Here is a 21645-nt window from a genome sequence, read left to right as displayed (position 1 = left end):
ATTTGCTGTTCGTCTGTCTTCAGTTCAAAGGCTGCCAAATCCTTCCCAAACCAATTAGAGTGTATGTAAGGTCCTCATGGGGGCCCTGCGGTGACAGTACAGGGTGCAGAGTGGCAAGGGGTCTGAAGAGGCAATCACAGTCTGCGGTATTCAACAATATCACAGAGCAATAGCAGGCCATAAATCAGCCCGGGAACAGTGAATAGACGTTAACCTGTTGGATATAGGGAGATAAGAATGGTGGCTTCATACATACACACACACACACAGACTCAAACATAAAAACAAAAAAGCAAACACGCATGATCAAAATTAAAAAAAAAAAACTATTATAAACAAGCTATGTTTTTTAAAAGAGCCATTTAAGTCCTTGTTAGAAGGAGGAAAGGGGTTAATTAAAAGGGCTTGTTTTACCAGTAAAGGCTCAAGAGAGATTGTCCATTTAAGGGGGAATGTCCATGTTAGTGGTGGCGGTAAGGAGAGTAAGAGGCTGGGCTGGCAGATGGTCCGTGGTGGCTTGAGGACTTAAAAAGTATTTTGGGGGCCACAATCTGAGATGATGTCTATTGGAGATCTCCAAAACAAATATGGAAGAGGCCCAGGACTCCTGTTTCCCAAGCAGAGAAAGGCAAAGTGCACAGTCTTCGAGTTGGCTGTGTTAGCATTTGTGGGAGGAAATCCTGTGACACGACGTAATGTGGATCCGTAAGAGTCTGCCAAAGACCAGCTTAAAGGAAGGCGAGAGGCTTTGCTGTAGGCGTAGATATGACTGAATGTGTCAAATCATGCTTGACTGCCAGAAGCGCAGGTATAGGTGGTTGGATGGTAAAATCCAGAATGATAGTTACAGTTTGAAGCTGGAACAAAATGGTTCAGGGACAAAGAGAAGATTATGAAGACAGCTGCTAGGTGGCCCCATGTAGTAGCACCAACCCCTCAGAAAAGGATGCTGGATGACTTCTGGCTTTGAGGCCAAACTTTCTGAAAAGGGCCTCTACCTTAGATACATGCCTGGTCACTCTAGGGCTTTGAAGGACTCATCCTACCAAGGAATTAATGAGTGCTTCAAAGCCCCCCAAAGGTGAAACAGACTTTGTTCATTCTTGTTTAATGTGCCACTCAAAGCACAGATGTGGGGAGTAACATATTACCAAAGGTCTTTAGGGACAGCTAATCCTGTACAAATATTACATTTGTCAGCATAACAACAATATTTATGCTCAATTAAACTGAGGTTGGACTCGTTATCAGCAGAATACTTTAATGCTGATAAGCAGTGGAACTGGATCCAGAAGACTCCCTGCTGCTCTGCCCTGGTCCATCACTCAACCCTCAACAAGCTCATTAATCCTGACAGAACATGAGCTAGGCGGAGGGAAGAAGGAAGAGAGGAAGTGGATCATCAGATAAATGAAGTTCAACTGTGACTCAGTGTCCACAGTAACATGGTCACTGCCATGAGTGATTTTGTGAGATCCTGGCCTAAATGACAGCGGTGCTGCATTGGAGGCTGTTTGGGAGCAATTGATTTTTGTCTGTCTCCTATAAATATGGAACATTTTTTCTGCATCAGGACCATAGACTGTATATAATGGACAACATGACGGATCTCCAAAAGTGAGGCCAAAACATCTGGAAAATAGGTCATAGCTCCTCTCGCCTCCTGTGTGTTATTGAATGGGATTTGGGCCCAACCCTATAGTTTATAGCTTGTTAGCTAGCTTAAATGCTTATTTTACAAATACTTTGGTGATCAGCTCTCTTAAAACCAAGCCATTTCTGACCTTTTTCTTTCGCTTCTTTCATACTTTTGGCCACTGTGGGCTCATTTTTCACTGCAATCTTAAGTTCAGTACGTCTGTGTAAACAGCACAATCATGGCTACAGGAAGAGGGCAATCAAACATGCCTTGTGAGGAATGTGACATCACTTAAAAGATCAGTTACAATTTTTTCTATGTAGTCTAAGTATTGCCAATGCAGGAAAACAATAGGGGTCATTTAACTATTATATACTATAACAAATTTTCACAACCTTAACAAACAAGGCGTTTTACTGCATACTGTGTACATCAGCTCAGAGGAACCACATTCATGTCAATCTGTGCACACTATTCAAGACAGCCAGTTCCCTACCAAATGTATCCTCAATTAATGTGTAGACATCTTGTTCAACATTATATTGTTTTTAAGTCATATTACACTACTTTTGTTGCTCAAATATTTATGTCTGTCTTCTCATACGTTGGTCTGTTCAGGTGTTTATGCAGGGCACCTCTTCCCAGTGCTTACTCTAAAGGTTGCTGAACTGTTGCCACATGACTGCTGATTAAACATCAAGTTTAAGTAACACATGAGCAGTTCACGGACCATCCAAAATACTAAGTTAGATTATTCTAGCTGCAGTTTTCTTTCTGTGATTAATAGTTTGTGTTTTGCAGTGTTTTATAAACCTGTTTTTCAACCCTTTTAGGATCAATTACTTATTATATGCTAAAAAGATTATTAATGATGGGAATGGTGCATTTGTGTGCACTGTTTGGCAATGATTTTATTTATGGAGGTATTCAATAAGCTAAACACTTTTTGATGTGATACTTTATATGCACTTTATATGGTAAGATAAGATCTCGGGGAGATAAAGTTAAGCATACCAATTTCCAGCAATTAATGTGTGTTAATGTGTTTTTATTTCTAATACAATGTGTGGATTTTATTTGATTTCTACATACATGACTTATCAACTCATTAACTACATTTGTCCAGGGGCCATGTGGGCAATTGTGATATTTAGGCGTCATGTTTTTGAGGCTGTCAAGCTGTTATGGGGGAGTAGTTTCCTAGTTTCTAGTTTTCACAAATCCTGAGTTCAGTAATTATTCAAGGGGTCAGATGGAAAGCTCCGGCAGGCCAGTTGTTGACCATCATTGCCGTAGACGTAGTGTCCGGGCATCTGTGAGGTCTTTGTCATATACAGCAGTTAATAATAATCCAATGCATTTTGTGTTCTGAATGAATGGTTAGCTATGTTTACTATGGGTGGGATTTGATGAGCCAAAGTGATCATAAGGAGACAAATTGTTATTTATTTACTTATTTATGTCAGCATTCTAATGTCTAGATGTCACACAGCTTTTTGGATTTAAAACAGGATAAAACTGATTTTTTTTCTAGTCAGATATCATGATCATATCGTGATCTTGATGTCACAGCTGAGATCTTCTGGTTTCCCTAAAAAGTTACCAAAACTGTGTGGTACTACTACCAGGCTAAACAATGGAGAAAAGACAGCAAAGGTCCTCTAGTGCACTTCATCCAAGCATTTGCTCTCACTACCATTTCCGATACGAGTCACCTTTGACTAGGGTCTACAGTCGTCTTACAGATATCATGTTTTCTGTTGATAAAACAGACAGACGTGTCCACGTGGTCAGTGTTTCAGGACAGCGACATTCAAAAATGGAAGTATGATCAAGGGACATTTGTAATAATGAATTTGAACTATCAAGATGGAGACCAGTTAGTTAGTCTTGCAGTGGACTGGTGACCTGACCCCAGTGTTTTGCCCATTGACATCTGCAGCCTAGTACTGAGCAAAGCAGGTTGGAGAAATGAATGGAAATGTCCCCTAAAAACCTGCTTCATTGCACATTTGCACCATATGTATTGTGTGACGGCTAGCAGTTATGTTAGGTATAACCTTTACATTTTAAACATAATATTTATGTAATTCTAAAAATAGAGCTTATTTATACAGAAATACATAAAAAGCGGGACCAAAGTCAATGTCATCAATGACATAGTCGACATCATATACTGTAAACACGGGCCTCAAACAGAGTGATTAAATGTGAGAGCTGATCATTGCGCCTTCTGATAAAGGACAATTTAGACCCACGCAATCCGCTCCGGTCCCCGGTCACCTTCCTGTCTCCCAGCTTTCTCCCCTTTCTTCCATTTGTCAAACAGCTGACAGCGACTGGCAATGTTGGATGAGTGCTGTATCCAGCTGTGACAACCATTTATGTGTGATTAATAGACAAGCCGGAGCCCAGTGTGGGCGGCCAGAGGTCAAAGTTACATCAAACCCATGCATATCTCATCAGTTAGTCCATCACCAATAGGGTTTTTTATTCATGTGATGCATTCTCTTTGTTGAGGTGTTTTGAAATTGTAAGATAGCATTTTATAACAATGTTATTATTAATTATTGTTGACTTAACTGAAAATTCCTTATCTTGTTTTGGTTGGTTAATCATTTATTGGTTGCTGCCCAACTAAAAACTATTGAATAAGTTATTGTTGGCTAATTAAAGCAGGAAGTAATCACAGTCAGCAGCCAGTAGAACAGCTAAGCTACACAAAAAGGGATGAGGATGAGCGTTGTTTGATGCACAAGTGGGCGGGACAGTGACCATACGACCTTACCTCTTGATCCAGATCCTTTTTCTTGTCTTCCATATTTATATATGGCCTAATGGTTAAGCCTCTAATTGTTCTAAAGTCAAAACAGTGAGAACAAAAATTGCTATGTGGCAGTAGATGACATAACTTCTGGGTCATGACCGAAGTAGAAAAATATGATTTATAAAAAACAAACATTCAGTAATGGGTTTTTTTCTGTTTGTTTTGTTTTTAGAACAAAAAGTGAAAGATGGGACCTTTGGCTGCTAAGTACACAAAGTCAAGGCAAGCCAGACACCAATCACCGACACCACAAAGCTCACGATCGGGATTTTCAAGACTTGGCCAGTCCTGCATCTTTTCACTAGTTTCAGCCTAAACTAAGTCCTTGCCCATGGTAACACAGGTCACATTAGTCTCTACAGGGAATAACAGAAACTAACCCCAAATATGAAATTATGGGTGTATTGTTGGCAGCGCTGTTAATGAGAAATTTACCTTAAAAACGCATAATAATGGACAGTATATAGGCAACGCAGACTGTCTGCTATGTGTCAGTGAAGATTGTTGTTTGAAGCCCCGCCTCACATCCAGCTCCCTTTCATTCAAAGGAGAATGACAATAATTTGTCATTGTAATGTACTTAGGGTGGTTGATTCATTGCTCTGTCCCGGCAACAGAGATTAATATTTGAATGTAATTATTACTTCCACAGCTATTACTGACCATAAAAGAAATCATCTTTGTAAGAGCCAGAGTAACAACCGAGGTGTTTCATTAAAGATTCCACATAATTGGAGGAGATATTACTTACAAACTGGACCACGATTGAATCTGAGGAGCAGCTGAGGATAAGGAGAAACTGGACATCCTAATGAAAGACTAACACCATTTTCTTGTCAAAGTGAACTTGAGTTTTGTGTGATTCATTTTGTTTATATATATATTGTTCAATTTATCACAAAAAGGTCAATATTTCATTCCTTGTCTCCTGTGTTCATGGTGGCCGGGGAAAATGATGACTGTGCAACCTTGTTTAACATGTTTAATGTTGTAAAATTAACCCCTAGTATATTTTTATTATCATTCAGCTCCATCAGAAATGATGAAATGAAAATGAATAAATTGAAAGAACTACAGACTTAAAAGGGCCAAAAGTGGGACCTTGTGGCATTGATTGTCTAGTAGCTATTGTCTGCCTAGCAGCCGCTTCTGTCAGCCTCTGGGGTGATTTGTCAACTAAAAGACCATTAATCACTGAAAGGAAAGGCAGGGGAGTCCTGTTCAGAGGCAGAACATGACCATCCATTTATCCATACTGAGATCCAGACACCAGGTATAGACACTGAGGTGTACTGCAAGGCCAAGTTACAGAATCAACCCCTCGGGTGGATATAAAGTTAAAGGGTACAAGAGATCATAGCTCCAAGCTTCTAGTACTATTCCAGGACAATTAGTCAGGTGTGTCAACCACGTTTTTATCTTCCACACGTTTAAGCAATGTGTCTAATCAAGCAGCACTCTTCAGGGTCAATGCTGAAGTGGCTTAAAGTCAAATAAAACGATAGGTCGCATCACGGGCGAGGACGAGGCAGCCTACAGGAGGGAGGTGGCAACTCTGGTGACATGGTGTGAGGACAACAACCTCACCCTCAACACGGACAAGACTAAGGAGATGATAGTGGACATGAAGAAAGATAGGAGACCTCATCAGCCATTGTTTATCCGGGGACTGGAAGCGCAGAGGGTGAGCAGCTTCAAATATCTGGGGGTCCACATCACGGAGGACCCCATCTGGACTCTCAACACCACACAGCTGGTGAAGAAAGCTCAGCAGCGGCTGTACTTCCTGAGGAGGCTGAGGAAGTTTGGCATGTCGCCAAAGATCCTCAGCAGCTTTTACAGCTGCGTCGTTGAGTCCATCCTGACCAGCTGCATCACCGTGTGGTACGACAGCTCTACCGCCATGGAGCACCTGCAGAGAGTGGTGAAGACTGTGTCTAAGATCACCAGGACTCCTCTGCCCTCTCTGCACATCTACCAGCACACAGTCCACAGGAGAGCTTCCTCCATCATCAAGGACCCCACCTACCCCTAACAAGGTCTGTTCACTCTCCTCCCCTCAGGCCGGAGGTCCAGGAGTGTGAAGTGCAGGACCACCAGACTCAGGAACTCTTTCTTCCCCTCCGCCATCAGACTCCTCAACAGCTGACAGGAGTCTGTAACAATGGACTGTACCTCGCACATACACACTGACTGTTTACACACTGACTGTTTACATGCAGTAACAGTAAGTGCAATACTCTATTTATTTCTTTGTGCACCTTAATATCCAATCCAATAACTGCACATGAACCTCCTGACTGTTTACCTCCTGACAGTTTTTGCACTATGATTCATTCTCTGCTCAATTTGCACAACAGCTGATGGAGCACACATGCACATTTATGCACATTTATATGTATATAGCTTTTTTACTTCCATAGTTTATATTTTGTGTACTTATTTGCATCTTTTGCTCTTGAAATTGCTCTTTTGCAAATTATTCTATTTTGACTTCTAAAACCTTTATGGCATTCAGTGTGAGCAGCAAAGTAAGAATTTCATTGTACCAGTTTCTATACTGTGCATATGACAAATCTTTTGTCATATTTGAATCTTTGAATCTTGAATCTTGGAAAATAAAATGATCAAAATCACCACTTTCTCGCTGAAAAAGGAGGTTTGGAAGAGGCTTGTACATTGGAGGCCTTCCTCTACACACCTAGTGATGAATTTTTATAGCACTGTCGGTTATTTAAATTCCAAGATGGGCATTATAATTTAGAAGGTTTGTTTATTTCTGAGCTTAAGATATAAAATAAGGACTAATGTTAAGGGCATAAAACCACCTCCAGGACTTTTATCTGCTTGATCATCATCATTTATAAGGAGAAAACACCTGCCTGCTTTTTTTTTTTCATTTCACATAAGCTGTACAGACCACAACAAAACAGTGCACTCCGGCCTTGCCTAATAACCCACACATTTTGACATATTGAGATGATTTAAAAAAAAAAAAAAAAAAAAAAATATATATATATATATATATATATATATATATATATATATATATATATATATATATATATATATGTATATATATACGGTATATATATATATATTGATGCAAATATGTCATGCTTGACAAAATTCTAGATGCTTCGCCACAAGTTGAATGTCTAATCTGATTCATTTTGTCTCCTAGCTCCCTGTCCAAAGTACACACAAAATTCATCTCCATCTCCCCGGATGTCCATGTGGAATCCTTAGTCTAAAACGCCTTCACTGCTCTCTGTGTAGTAAGGATGGTGATGGAGAGATGTTCTCATATGTATACACTATCACACCTCTCCATCTTAAAGCAATGAGAAGGGTTTAAGCTGTAAAGAGAGGCCAAAGATCCTATCATGTCACAGAAGTACTCCACGGTTCCACTTAGCCTGAGACTGAGCTCGATGTACAATATGTCTACATAGCCATTGTTGAGTCTTTGTGAGGGATAAAATGAGAACACAGGGGAAGCTGACTGTCTGGCTGTGACCGGAGCTCTGATAGCATTGTGATGGGGTAAGAGGGCAGAGCAAGAAAGGGCTGCTTAGTGAGAGATAAAGAGAGAGGATGAATGTAAAGGAAGCTTTATACGGACTCTTTGAATGCGTGCACCTCTAACGGTCTACACCCTTTGAAATTCCATCGCCAGCCATCCGATTTCAGATATCATAAAGGCAGAGCCATCTTGATTTCGCAAGTGTCAGAGGACAGCACAGAGATGATTGGCAGCACGGGCAGAGAGAGAGGGTGGAGGATAAGGATATGTTACATATTGAGGTGATGGTCTACACAACACAACACACATGACTATTCATTTTAATGACAAGCAGTGAAATGAAGCCAGCAAGAGTCTGAGCATCTTCAAAATGCAATTATTTTTTGACAGGTGATTTTGTCCATCTTTATATACAGTGTACGGTAACATTATGTTATTGGTGGTACCAAACAGTGCTGTGTTATTTTTTCCTCCAATGAGACTTCACCAGCGAAGGGTCAATAGTGGACTGTTAATTGTGGTGCAATCATAGATATATAGTGCTCTCCTGATAGCGTTCCTGTTCTGCTAGACTGTATATAACAATGGACAACATCAACATCAATGGCTGTAGTATAGGCTATAAACCTGGCCTGTTGTGATGGGACACAGAGGGTCGTAGCCACATCTCTGCCAAAATGGACCAATGAGCCACAACTGACTGAGATTTGGGCCACTATGGACTCACAGGAATATTACCCAGTGCTTACAGTCTCACATCTTAGACAAAAGAGGTCCATGTTGAATTTGGGAATTGTGAGCCACATTTGTTATTTTACATGTTGGCCACTAGAGGGCTCACACCCTTTCAACTGTGGATGCCCAGGAACTTAAGCGGGTCAACAAGTTCTGGGTATCCACATCACATCTGACCTCCCTTGGTCCATGCACACATTGGGCTCTTCTTCCTCAGGAAGCTCGAGAGGACCACTCTCCCCTCAGCTTCTGACAAACTTCTACAGAGCCACAATAGACAGCATCCTCTGACTGAGTGCAACAGTCTGACTCTTGTGTGTGTGCACCAGGAGACTCTGAGTGATATTATTCTTCCTCAGCAGGAAGTAGAGTAACTTCAGAGTAACATAGTAGAGTCTCAGTAGCAGTTTTTTGATAGAAGATTCATTTTCCTCTTAATCCACATGGATGTAGGCTTTCTGCTCATCCTTGTACAGGTAGCATGTAATCTGTGTCTTTTGGCAGGTAATTCCATCATTTTTTTTCAGTTCTTGTCTAATGAGTCTTGTTTCAGTTATGCTCTTCTCCTACTTCCAAAAGTATTGTGATAAGTATGTGGCAGCACATAGAATAGTACCTGTGTTGTGTTGTGTTGTGTTGTGTTGCTTCCAAAGGTTGGTTGAACTGCAGTCATAATCTTTACTTAATCTCACAAATTAATTATTTTCAAAGCTCCTCCTATATACATAATAAAGGGATTTAACATTCTGACATAGCTTCTTCTTTTAGCTGAATAAACTGGGATCGGAGAGGCAGCTTCCCTCTGAGCTACAAACAAAGCTAAAGGCTTGTGAATCCTGATGTGTGTATGTGTGTGTGTGTTGCAGTGAAGATAAATTTGACAGCCTGTGTGACCCGCCAGTGGTGGACAGATAAGTGTGCGTGTGTGTGTGTATGTGTGAAAGCATCCAGGAGAAAATGGTTTAAGAGGCTCCTGAATGACACAGGCCTCCCAAATGAGATTATATGTTATTGTGAGTGCAAGGACCTGGCTGTAATTCAGTTTGAAGAGAACATCAGGCCTGCATTAAACTGGAAAAGTTCATACTTGGCATTATGGACCAATAACAGTGCGGCAAAGCTTTTGGTAGGGCGTAAAGGTAGAAGAGTCAGAAAAAAAATAAAAGCAATAAAAAATTCCTTCCCACCACTTCCTACTGGAACAGATGTGCAGTGCAGAATGACTTTGATAATGTTTCTTAATCACTTAGTAGTGAGGACCATAGAGAAACTCAATGTACAGATTAACAAGGACTTAATAATATGATTAAATCAGGTGAAATGGTACAACCTGGATGAAAACAGAGCAAATCCCCACTTTTGCAGAGTGTTATCTCCACTGGGGTGTCCGTTTTTGGTTTGTTCTCCTCTTTTGTTTCAGATGCCCAATCAACAGGGACCTTGTCCTGATCAGTTGCACCTGGTCATCTGCTGAGGGTATAAGCCCTTCCTCTACCCTTCACTCTCTCTCAGCCAGCAGGAGCAAAGCCACACCACCTTGTTTATTTCTTTAGTTCTGTTGTAAATTAATTTTGTAAATAAATGTAAAACTTGTTTTAATCCACTTGCTCATGTTGTCATGTTGCTACCCCCTGAGCCATTGTCATAGCAAAGGGCAGCACAATTATTCTGCATCTTTGATGTCGGTCTCCATCTAATTCAAAAGTACCACCATCATGCCTGCAGAAAAGTCGATCCCAGCATGCCTAAATGACTCCCTGTAGTCCTAACACTCATATTTAAAAGTCCTGGCCTGGCCAGCCATAACCACTCAAAGTCTGAAATCCCTCTGCTTCACAGCCCTATCGCACCAATTGTAACTATCTATCTAAAGTGGGCTGGGCCTTATCTGATGACTTGCTGCTTACCTCATTGTATATTTGATATATTTGCAGAATAGATAATAACTTTGTATTTTAAATTGGTTGTTTATTTGTTGGTACTGTCCCCTGGAAATCCAGTAAACTTTCACTTGCTCTGTCTTTTTCCACTGTAATTCACTTCCCTCTCTTCTTTCTGTCTTCTCTACCTCCTCTTCTCCTCCATAAAAATTAGTTTTTACTACTCCTTAAATCACCTGACTTCATAATTTTATTCCTACTTACTACAAATATTGAGCAAATAACATCATATATATTTTCTTGGTGACAGAAAATCGCTTTTAATTGTATAATATTATAACATGAAAACTAAAGCTATTTAATTATTGGCATTACTATGGGCTTCAGTATGACTGTGGAACAAGAATATTTTTGACCAGGATGTATTGTTAACATTAAAACATGTCACATTAGTGCATTTAAATGAAACATAAAACACCAAAAGTTAAATTAGGACAAAAAAATAAAGGGTTAAAACATTTTGTAATAAATACATGCTGCAGTAAGGAAATAGTACACTGAGCACAAAAGAGAGAGAAAAAAACATCTGTCTGTCCAGCAATGTTATTCAATGCCTTTTTCCTTCAATTCCTTCTTCACGTTCTTCAGGTAGTCAGAATCTGGGTAGCCGTCACTGCAAAAAAAAAAACAAAAAACTAAATTACATAGCACCAAATAGGGGGAAAATATTTTTTTGTATGAATGAACCTAAAGTTAACATAAACATCGCTGCTTCTGTTTACAGTACACCAGCGATGCGTTGGATCTAAGATACCACCAATAGGACTGTTGCTTTAGGGCAAAGGTTAGTCTGCACAATGATAACATCAGTATAACTGCTGCCACTTGACGTGACTTCACGTGATATCTGGGTGTAATTGTTTTCATTGCCATAGTTGCACCGCTTGTGTTTGTAAGTGGTTGTCTGATAATAACACATCTCAAACTTGACAGAGTATTCGAGTAAATACTACACCACAGCGTTTCAGGCTCCTGGGTGTTACTGGTTCTACGTAGATACATTTTAGTAAATGGGTTAATATGTTAAAAATTAGTTACAAAATATATTATTTATGATTATTTATTTACAAAAATCCAACTCATTCTGAAGTGATTTTCAAATTACAGTATAGTCCTGAATACAACATGACCGGTGGTCATCTTATATTCAGGACTATACGGTATTTTTGAAGCACACTCATTTTTTTCAGATGGCTTTCCAAGAAAAAATGGGCATTTTGGGCATTATCTGGAAAAGTACAGTACATACAACATTTATATTTTGGATTTTATTAATATAACATTAGGCAGTACACAGTGGCCAGTGCTGATTTACTCACGCTCGGCTTCCCCCGTCCGGTTGTGTTTTTAGTGGGATAGAATCTGTAGTGATCGTGTCCTCTCCATCCTTGTTGGTTTTAACGGTGAACAGAAGCCGCTGGTAGAAGGCCTTTTCCAGCAATTTAAGAACTCTTCTGCCTTCACGGTTGTCAGGCAGATAAGCCAAAAGCCGCAGCCCTGCAAAAGGCTGCTCTGGATGAGGGTGTTTGTCCTGCAAGACAAAAAATAAACAATCAACACAATAAGCTTATGAGTACGATATTAAAAATAGAAAATGCATTTTATAGAGTATGCTGTCAGAGTTATTTTTTTCAGTGTAAGTCATTCTGTTTTGTAAACATTACGCACGTCACTTCCGGATTTCCGAGCGTCACCTGTAACCGGAAGTATAAACTAGCGCGACAATCGCTCATTGCTTGAGTTTGCCAGCTTCACAAGCAGCGCGGGTAAACATTAAATGTCAGTAGGCCTGTTTCCATCTACGATGTCTATTGCTGTTGTGTGAATGTCAGTGTTTTAAAGTTTAACCGTGGCTCTGTGAAGTTGCTACAGCTAAATTGCTAGCTTGATGCCAATAGTGTCGTGTTGTGAGTCATTCAGCTGCAATTTATGGAGAAATGAATGGAAAGAGATTTGACTTAGGATGATTTGTTAGTCATTATATTGTTTATTGAACTACTCCAGGGATATGAAATAAGCTATTTAAAGAAGGCGAGTTAATTCATGAAGGGACTTTGCGCTTTTATTTTGAAACATGCGTGCATGTTTCTATATGGCAGTTTCATAATAATGTTTAAGTGGAAAAATACAGTTTCCGGTTAGCTTTGTTCATGTGCTATATTACTCTTGGCTAATGCATTGTAAGGTGGAAGGTGTCAGCGGTGACCATAGAGCAGTCAGACACACTGGGGAGTCCTCTAAACTTCCCTCTAAACGAACTTGGATCGATGACTCATGATGACATATGTGAACACTCCAACCATACCCAGACCCCTTTAAAACGAACCGTATCGAGACCGCCTCCCAAGGTGGTTCGCAAAAAAGTCAATGGTACGGTTCGCCTAATCAGTGCATGAACACCAAGCGCTTTGCATGTTTTATAACCTTCTTCGCTTGCCATAGATTGGTCATATGCTGTAGCCCAGGGGAAACCTATGGGGAAAACTCATGCCAGTCTTCTTTGTAGTCTCTTCAATTGCATTATGTACTCATATGTAATATGTATAGCTATATTTTCCTTATGAATGTGCACTAATTTAACCAAAAAACACAGGAGGCTAAGCATAGCAGCAGACATTTTGCTTCAAGTGAAAACTACCCAGAATTCAGTGCAGTGGGGATCTGAGAGCTCTAGAGGACCTGGTGTGAACAGAAAGAACCTGGTCCCCTTTGTAATAAACTGTTTCTGTTGGTCCAGTTTTTGGTCCTCTTAAAGTGGACTGAGTTTGGTTCAGGTGTGAAAACACCCTTAGTTTATTCGATAGACTTGTATTACAGTTAGATGACTTGACAGCTCTCTAAAAGAAAGGCCAAAATATCTGGATCGCCCCCTGGTGGTGGTTCCACTATAGATCATTTATTTAAATAAGTTCACATAACCCTATTATTTGAATATAATGATTGGTTTCAGCACTTTTATTTTAATACAGCGATGAGTGAGTCACAGAAACCTAATTGTGAAACCTGTATTGCTTTGGATTCACAGCCTCTTGCAGCCTCGCTAACCAGATTTACCAGTTCATCAGCTTTGTTGTCTCTGTAAGAATGCTCGTTATGCACTCTGAGCTCTTCTTGAATTTAAGTGTACTGAAAAGGTTTAGTGCTGCTCTTAGGGTGGTGTAAGAACTGTTTATCTCTACAGCCAAACAGCTTATTTATACTTTTAGTTGACATGATAATTACATGTTAACACACATTTTAAAGTTTTTTTTAGTTGAGTTTAGTCTAGAAATTATACTTATCCAAACCACAGTTAGGGAGGCCAGGCAATTCTTAAATAGGCTGTACGTAGACAGTAGAGAGTTAGATGTATAGTGAAACCAGACGTAGAGGCTGTTATCCACCAAACTTACCGTCTGTGTTCCCTCTGGAAATATGAAGTTAATCTGCAAGGTGTTGTCCTCAGGGAATCCTGGTAGGTCTCTGTGGAGGATCACCCAGGTCATTTGACCGTCTGGCTGGCTGCCATTCATAGTCTTAAACTTCCCATTCACCTCATCATTAGCTGAATAAACAGAGGACATATTCAGTCAAAAAATACAGATAATATTACAAAAAGTCACTGATGATATGCTGTACGTGTGTTTGTGGAGGACCTTGTTGTACCGGTGATGGTGGACCCTGTCCATTCAGATAGCGATTACAGTGGAGCTTCTCGCTGCTGTGGCTGGCCCCCATGCTAAGTAACATTTGTAGGGGAAACAGATGTGATGGTTAAGGATAGATATTTTTATACTGCAGAATAAATACTTACACGTGTCAAGGTAACATCCAGGTAAATGCCTGGATCCAAGCAAAAATACTGTCCACTGTGTGATCAATAATACATCCTGCTGCAGGACATTCACATCCTTAATGATCTACCAGACTGAAGAGGGTCTACCACATAGTAGATCTAAGATGCAAGCTGGGACAGTGTATACTGATAGGCATAACAAACGTGTGGTTGTTGTTTACTGAAACCTAAATGGAACACACAGAGGCTTTTGTTATTCACGTCCTGAGATGTAAACATCACAGGACTGAGAGCTGTTTGACACAGTTGAATAGAGGTGTTTCACACACCACTGAAGAAGTAGTATCTCTGTACTTCAAAACACAAACACACAATTCTGTTAACTGTGTACTATTGCAAAGTACTAATACAAAATATATAAAATAATACAAATAAATACAATACAAATACTCTGTAACTTGTTGCTATCTTTTATATATGCTAGGACCTGATATGCCCTAGATAAGCTTGAAAAGTGATAAAACTCCAAAATTCAAATACATTTTTTAGCTTATAGCTAGTTTGTATCACTCTGCTCTGTGTTGAAATGCTATTTGTTTTTCCATAAATTTGTATTTGATTAGTTATTGTAGACCAAACAAGGCAAAAGTAGCATCACAGTCAAGACCATCACAGACAGCAACCAATTAGCCAATTGTAGCCAAGCAAAGGGAGTGGTGTGAACGTGGCCTTAGCTTTCCTTTACTGTGCAGACTCTAGTTCCAGATTTTTTTTCCAACATGGCAGCACCCGTAGATGAGATCTTTGGTACAAGTTTACATGAGAAACAGAGCCACAACTTTTACCTTTATAGTCTAGCACTCTATGATTTTACTGCTTGCACAAATGGCCATGCATCTCTACGGCTAGGTTTTATTTATAAGTACAACTTTTGGTAGCCATGTAAAACACAACAAGATGGACAAAAAAACTATAAACAGGAAGTCCACCATTTTGATTTAAAAGTACAATTTAGGCCCAATTTGGAAGATTCGATTTTAAGATCCTGAGGTGAACATTTTAGTGACACGACTACACCCCTAGATATCATCAATCCATATTTGTTTTTCTCTCCTTTTCTAAACAGATTTTAAGTGGGTGACCGCTGCAGTATTGGCAGATTGCACTCTTAAATCCTAAAGGTGATTTAAATGCCTACTCTCTTCCTGTAGTCAGGCTGTACTCCAAACAACAACATAATGCACAAATCCAAATAGCTTTCTATGCTAATCCTGGTTATTACAGTAATTGTTTATCTGCTGTGTGTTACTGGTAATACTGTGTCCATACCTTTGTAAAAATGTCCTCCTTTTCTTCTCTGGTCTCTGTAGTCTGGAGCCCAGAAGGCTGGTTAGCTCATGATGACACAAGGAAGAGACTGCGGCATGTACAGAAAGGAGAGGGGAAGAGACAGAGGCGCAGAGAGATGGGTGTGTCCAGGTGTTTGTACTTGAGTGGTGAGTGATTTGTTCAACTGGTGTGGCAGCTTTTAAAACAATTGTGTGTATGCGTGTGTGTGCGTGCATGCACGTTCATAATCATTGCACCAGGAAATGCTTCATTTACCTGTGTGAGTTAACCAGTGAACCAGTTATACATGACTGGGATGAGTAAACAAGAAAAAGACCAGCAAGACAATTTGATTTAATGTAAACAAACTTTGCATAAATGCTGATTGATTGTATGGTCAGCTTATTTTTGGTGTATCAATAAGAATTTATTTGATTCAGTTTTAATTTAATTTTTTAATCACATTTTCATTTTATTTAAAGCATTTACTTAACCTAGACTTCACTAAGAGTAAATGGATGTTGAATTCTGCTTTTGTACTTCCTAAGGGTATTGTCATTGTTACAGTAGAATTGCAGCAACTAGATCAAGCAGGCACAAACAACCAAGAGAATCAATCCATTTCTATGACAGGACTCTACGCTGATGCATTTAATAGCAAAATTTGCTGTATAGTCACTGTCATTAAAGTGTGTGTGTTGTCAGTCAAAAAATTTTAAACATGCAGTTTCACAGTTGCAGAAAAGCAATGTCTTATTCCCTTGGTTCCCGGTTCCTGTTAGCATATTTCAAATGTATGCAGTGGCTGGGTTCCAGCACGTACACTGTATATGAATGATTTTTATGTGAAGTCTATGGCCATCTATACTCAGAAACGCTCCAGCCTCTGAAATACTCCTTCTTAGAACAGAAGTCGCACAAGAATGGAACCAAAACTATACAAGAGATTCAAGAGACTTTATTGTCATTGTACAAAACACAAAGCAATTTAGTTGCACTTCCAGGTTCTAGACTTAGGATAGGGTAAATGTCCAACATGCACTGTGCTAACATGTACATATCAGTTCACAGTAGTAGCAGCAAAAGCATAGCAGCAGTTCTTCAGTTAGTTAGTTCAGTAAGTGTTTCAAATGTGGTTATGGCTCAGGGGAAGAAACTGTTCCCAAACCAGGTTGTGTGTGTTCTGATTGACCTGTAGCCTTTACCAGAGGGCAACAGTTTGAAGAGATGGTGTGCAGGGTAAAGGCTGCAGCTGTAATAAGCTGAGGTAGAAGTAAGTCAGCTATATACAAGAATGTTAGACTGTCGTTTTGTGAAAAACTAAATATGCAGAAATAACCATACACTTGGTCACATGTAGTGACAAATGTCTGTCAGTAACAAGTCTAAAAAATAACAGTAGCTAACATTAGCTAGCCTGCAGTGACAGCTTTGACGATGACAACAAAGCTAAAAGCGATACAAAAGATGCCACCTTTGTAGTGGATATAGCTCTGATGGAAAGATTATCCACTTTCCTGCTTTGTATCTTAAAGTGGCAACACTCATGGGCTAGCAGCACTGAAATGACAGAACCCTCCAGTTAGCTGCAATGCTAACATTTGTAGGGACTATTGTGTAAATTGGCATGTTATGGAGGGGATGGTTATTGAGGCAGACCGTTGACCTGCCATACTAATACATTTCTAGAGTACTAATACTCTGTGCTGTTTGTATATTTTTGACTCACATTGTATTCCATAAAATAGCAGTTTACTGTGATAGGAAAAAACAGGACACATTATCACACATATTGTACAACACAATTTAAGCCTTTTGGGAAACAGCACTTATATGCAAAAAGTTAGTTTCAGTTACAAACACCATCTCTGTGTAGAAATGTAACTTTTAGCGTGTGTCATTTTCTTTGTTTCCTGTGGAAGTTTCTGAAAATTCCTCGAAGCTGCAGATTTACACCACACTGGTAATACCTTGTTAGCTGGACTGGATAAACAAAGCTTTTCTCTTCTCTTCTCTTCTTGTACTTATTCTGCTGAACTTGCCAGATAAGTCAGACATTGGTGAACTTTCCACGCATAGGAGAAAGACATTGTTTCTTACATTTACTATAGGTAGACTTTTTCTCACGTCCTTCTGCTGTGATGCACTGCCACTGAAACAAAACTACATTTTTGCCCGAACAACCTACTGTTGTATACCGTCACAACTGCAAGACGATATCGAGAAACTTTTGCTCTCGTTATATCGCAATAATAAGAATACTGTTACATCCCTAGTTCCTGGGCATCCACATCACATCTGACCTGACCTGGTCTCTGAACACTTTTCACCTGGTGAAGAAAGACCAACAAAGGCTCTTCTTCCTCAGGAGGCTGAAACATGCTGGTCTCCCCTCTCGCAAACTTCTAAAGAGCCTGACTCTGTGTCAGTGTGACATTGTGGTACGGGAGCTGCACTGCACAGGGCGGAAAACTTAAACTGGTTGGTGAACACGGCTCAGGGGAGTCCTCTACCAGATCTAGACTCACTATATGCTGACCGGATCCAGCGGAAGGCCAGGCATATTGCTGCAGACCCCACACACCCACTCGGGAAACAGCCTGTTTGTGCCTCTTTCTTTCAGAAAGACGTATAGACACATGAAGACTCATACAAGCAGACTGAGACACAGCTTCTTCCCTGGGGCTGTGAAATCAATCACTCTCCCTGCTCACACACACACACACACACATACCCCATAGACACTAACACCAGATCCCTGCAGACACACATTCACACCCTGTGCTAAAGTTGTGATATGCACTATGCTGCACTTTACAACATCCTGCTAGACTTGACCAAAATACATCTATTTCTGTTATTATTCTATTTTTTATATTTATTGTTTGTTGTATATATTGCGTTTTCCGAGTGTACCAAGAGCTTTCATTGTGCTATGCATATTGACAATGAAGATTCTTGATTCTTAAGGGAGGTGTGTGCTTGTGGCTGAAGTTAGGTATTTGCCTCTTAGCATTGTCCATAAGTGAGATAGTTTGGCCTCATTTTTGTGCAATGGGTGTAGACCATTGACAGTAAAAACTATGGACAGAGCTTCCGTGACGTCACCCGTTTGTTTCTGAAGAGCCGTTCTGAGGCTCGGTGGGAGGTTCCGGGACGTGATGACCGCCGCCATGTTGACAGCGTCACGTCCGCCAAAACTCTCAAATATGGACAAAGAGGGGGAGCACGAGCGGGGTTTAGGGGGGCGGGCGATCGTGGGAGCAGGAAACTCACGCTGTGATACGGCAACTGTCTGTCACTCAAGCGGCAACGCCCATAATTATGCGTAATTTTAAGTCCGAATACAATTGAAACGAGAAAAAAATTCACCCCCCCTACAATTGACACTAGAAGAGAACCTATCATCTGAGACCAGAGTGGTTTTTTGTACCAGGCCGTAAACATGTTAATTTCTGCTGTGAAGTCGGCCATTTTAACATGGGAGTCTATGGGAAATTACTCGCTTTTGGAGCCAACCCCCAGCTGTTGCAGCGTGAATTACAAGTTTTGACACTTCTGCATGGGCTTCCACTTTGAGCCCCGAAGGTTGCCGCTTGGTGTAGACAGAGCATCTTTATGTACAGTCGAAGGCCTTGACCCCTGATTTCTAACTTCTTTTTCTACTTTTTCTTTTTCAAGCCGTCCCATTGTGCTCCACAAACACACTGACAAGTGTTTAAAGGGTGTAATGACGGCCTGTGGCAACAACACCAAAAACACAACTGCTCACCTTTTTATGTGCATATTTTCTTCTGGCAACACAGCTAGTCCACAGTGATGACTTGCTTTTCCATTAAGTACTTCTGTACTACTCACACAGGATTAGTTTTACCTGACTCCTGAGTGAAGGTTTGCCCAGTGGTTTGCCTCACCCACCCTACCTCTAGACTTTTGTGATTGATGATGTTGGTTATGGAAAACCTTAACCAGTTTAACTGGTTTTTGAAGCCCCAGCACCAACAATGTATGAAAATGAAATTTTCCCATACGAAATAGCAACAGACTGCTCTTTCTACAGTTTTTAATGATGCTTATTCTCTATAGTAATGTTGAGTAATGTCTTAAATAAACACAGACATGTTGGTCTATATCAGAATCAGAAATTACTTTATTTATCCCCGAGGGGAAATTCTTGCTTGTTACAGACACATAGAAGAAAAAAGAAGAAAGAAAGGATAATTGAAATGAAATAGAAATATATAATAAATATCTAAATACCTAGACAGCATTTAAATCCCTGAGTTGTTACCTAAAGAACATACTACTGTATAAAAACCTTTACATAGTAAAGAGCATGACATGAATGTACCAGTATGAGTGTACAGTGTCTGAGTGACTGTTACAGTTCAGAGTTCAGTAGTTTGATTGAGACAGGCAGGAATGACTTCCTGTGTCTCTGAGTGGTGCACCGTGGGAGTTGGAGTCTGTTGCTGAACGAGCTCCTGTAGCTGGTCAGCACAGTGTGGAGCGGGTGGGAGGGACAGTCCAGTATGGTCTTTATTTTGGACGACATCCTCCTCTGACACACCACTGTCAGAGAGTCCAGTTCCTCTCCCACACCATGGCCGCCTTCCTGATGAGTCTGTTGAGTCTGTTGATGGTCCTCACCCTCAGACTGCTGCCCCAGCAGACACCAGCATACATGATGGCACTGGCCACCACAGACTCATAGAACATCCTCATCATCGTCCTGCAGATGTTGAAGGACCTCAGCTGCCTCAGGAAATAAAGGCGACTCTGGCCCTTCCTGTAAACAGTGTCCACGTTCTTACTCCAGTCCAGTTTGTGGTCCAACTACATTCCCAGGTATTTGTACTCCTCCACCACCTCCACACTGACCCCTATGACATTTTATCGCAAAATTTACAAAGAAAACAGATATTTGTTATTTGCGGTAAACTAGCAATTTGTTTTTTGCTTTTATATTTTTTGCTTTTATACATTTGCTGCAAATTTGCCGAATAATCAACAAATTCAAAACAAATGTAAATGAATTGTGAAAGTCTCAGCTTTCATATGACCCCTTGTTTGTTTGTGTGGTTTTAAATATATCAGAGATCTAGCAATAACAATGTGGCAAGTGGGCTGACTTTGATAGGAGAGCTTTATTTTGATGATTGATAATTGATTTGCATTGTGTTGCAGTATTGTTTGATGTGTGTAAATATGGCTTATATGTTTTTGTAGTGGAGTTTCTCCCAAAAAAAATAAAAAATAAATAAATAAAAAATTGGCGGCCTTGGGGTGGAAAGGGTTAATGTAACAACTATAGACTTACTATCTCACCATATTTCAACAAGATTCATTTGGTCTTCATCTTTTTAAACCATAAGAGTATTGTTCTGAAGAAGACTGCAGGACGCAGTCGAAACATGTAAAGGTAAAAACACAAAACACTGGTATCTCACCATGATTGTAAAATGTGATTGTAAAAAGATAATCTCCTGTAACTCTAGATATTTATATTAACGTGGGGGTTGTTTGGTCTATGATTTATTTTCCTTTTTCACTGCTATATTATTAACTGAAATCAAATGTAACATACATTCTGTCTGCTGTCTAATCAACAATTAATCTGTCAAGCCCACGTTTCTCAAAATGTAAAGGTTGCAAAAGAGGTTCTTTTCCATCCTCTCAGAGGGAGTTAAAAGTTAAATTGTACCTGCTTCTTTATTTGAAATCCTTTGTTGTTGTGACACAAAAGCCAAGCTTGTTTTAGTGACCTCAAAGACTCCGGAGCAGAGAAAAGACAATCCTGCTTAAGCTGTGAGGGCTGGGGAGGGTTTTAAAAACAGGCTGGGGACAGGAGGGGTGCTCGCAGATGGGATCTCA

At 40.1% G+C, this 21645-nt stretch overlaps 1 protein-coding gene across 1 annotated transcript; it reads right to left on the bottom strand.

The window, feature by feature from the left end:
- Nucleotides 1–10914: 10914 nt before the first annotated feature.
- Nucleotides 10915–15850, bottom strand: dtx3la (deltex E3 ubiquitin ligase 3L a). Its single transcript, XM_028433262.1, has 5 exons — nucleotides 15772–15850; nucleotides 14303–14385; nucleotides 14060–14211; nucleotides 11987–12198; nucleotides 10915–11280 (listed from the first exon to the last, which is right to left on the bottom strand). The coding sequence occupies exons 2-5, from the start codon at nucleotides 14382–14384 to the stop codon at nucleotides 11211–11213; spliced, it is 516 nt and encodes a 171-aa protein (XP_028289063.1). The 5' UTR covers nucleotide 14385; nucleotides 15772–15850; the 3' UTR covers nucleotides 10915–11210.
- Nucleotides 15851–21645: the final 5795 nt, after the last annotated feature.

This window comes from Parambassis ranga, chromosome 20, assembly GCF_900634625.1.
Source record: "Parambassis ranga chromosome 20, fParRan2.1, whole genome shotgun sequence".
Lineage (NCBI taxonomy): Eukaryota > Metazoa > Chordata > Actinopteri > Ambassidae > Parambassis > Parambassis ranga.
The sequence above is the reverse complement of the archived record's forward strand: the minus strand, read 5'-3'. Positions and strand labels throughout refer to the sequence as shown.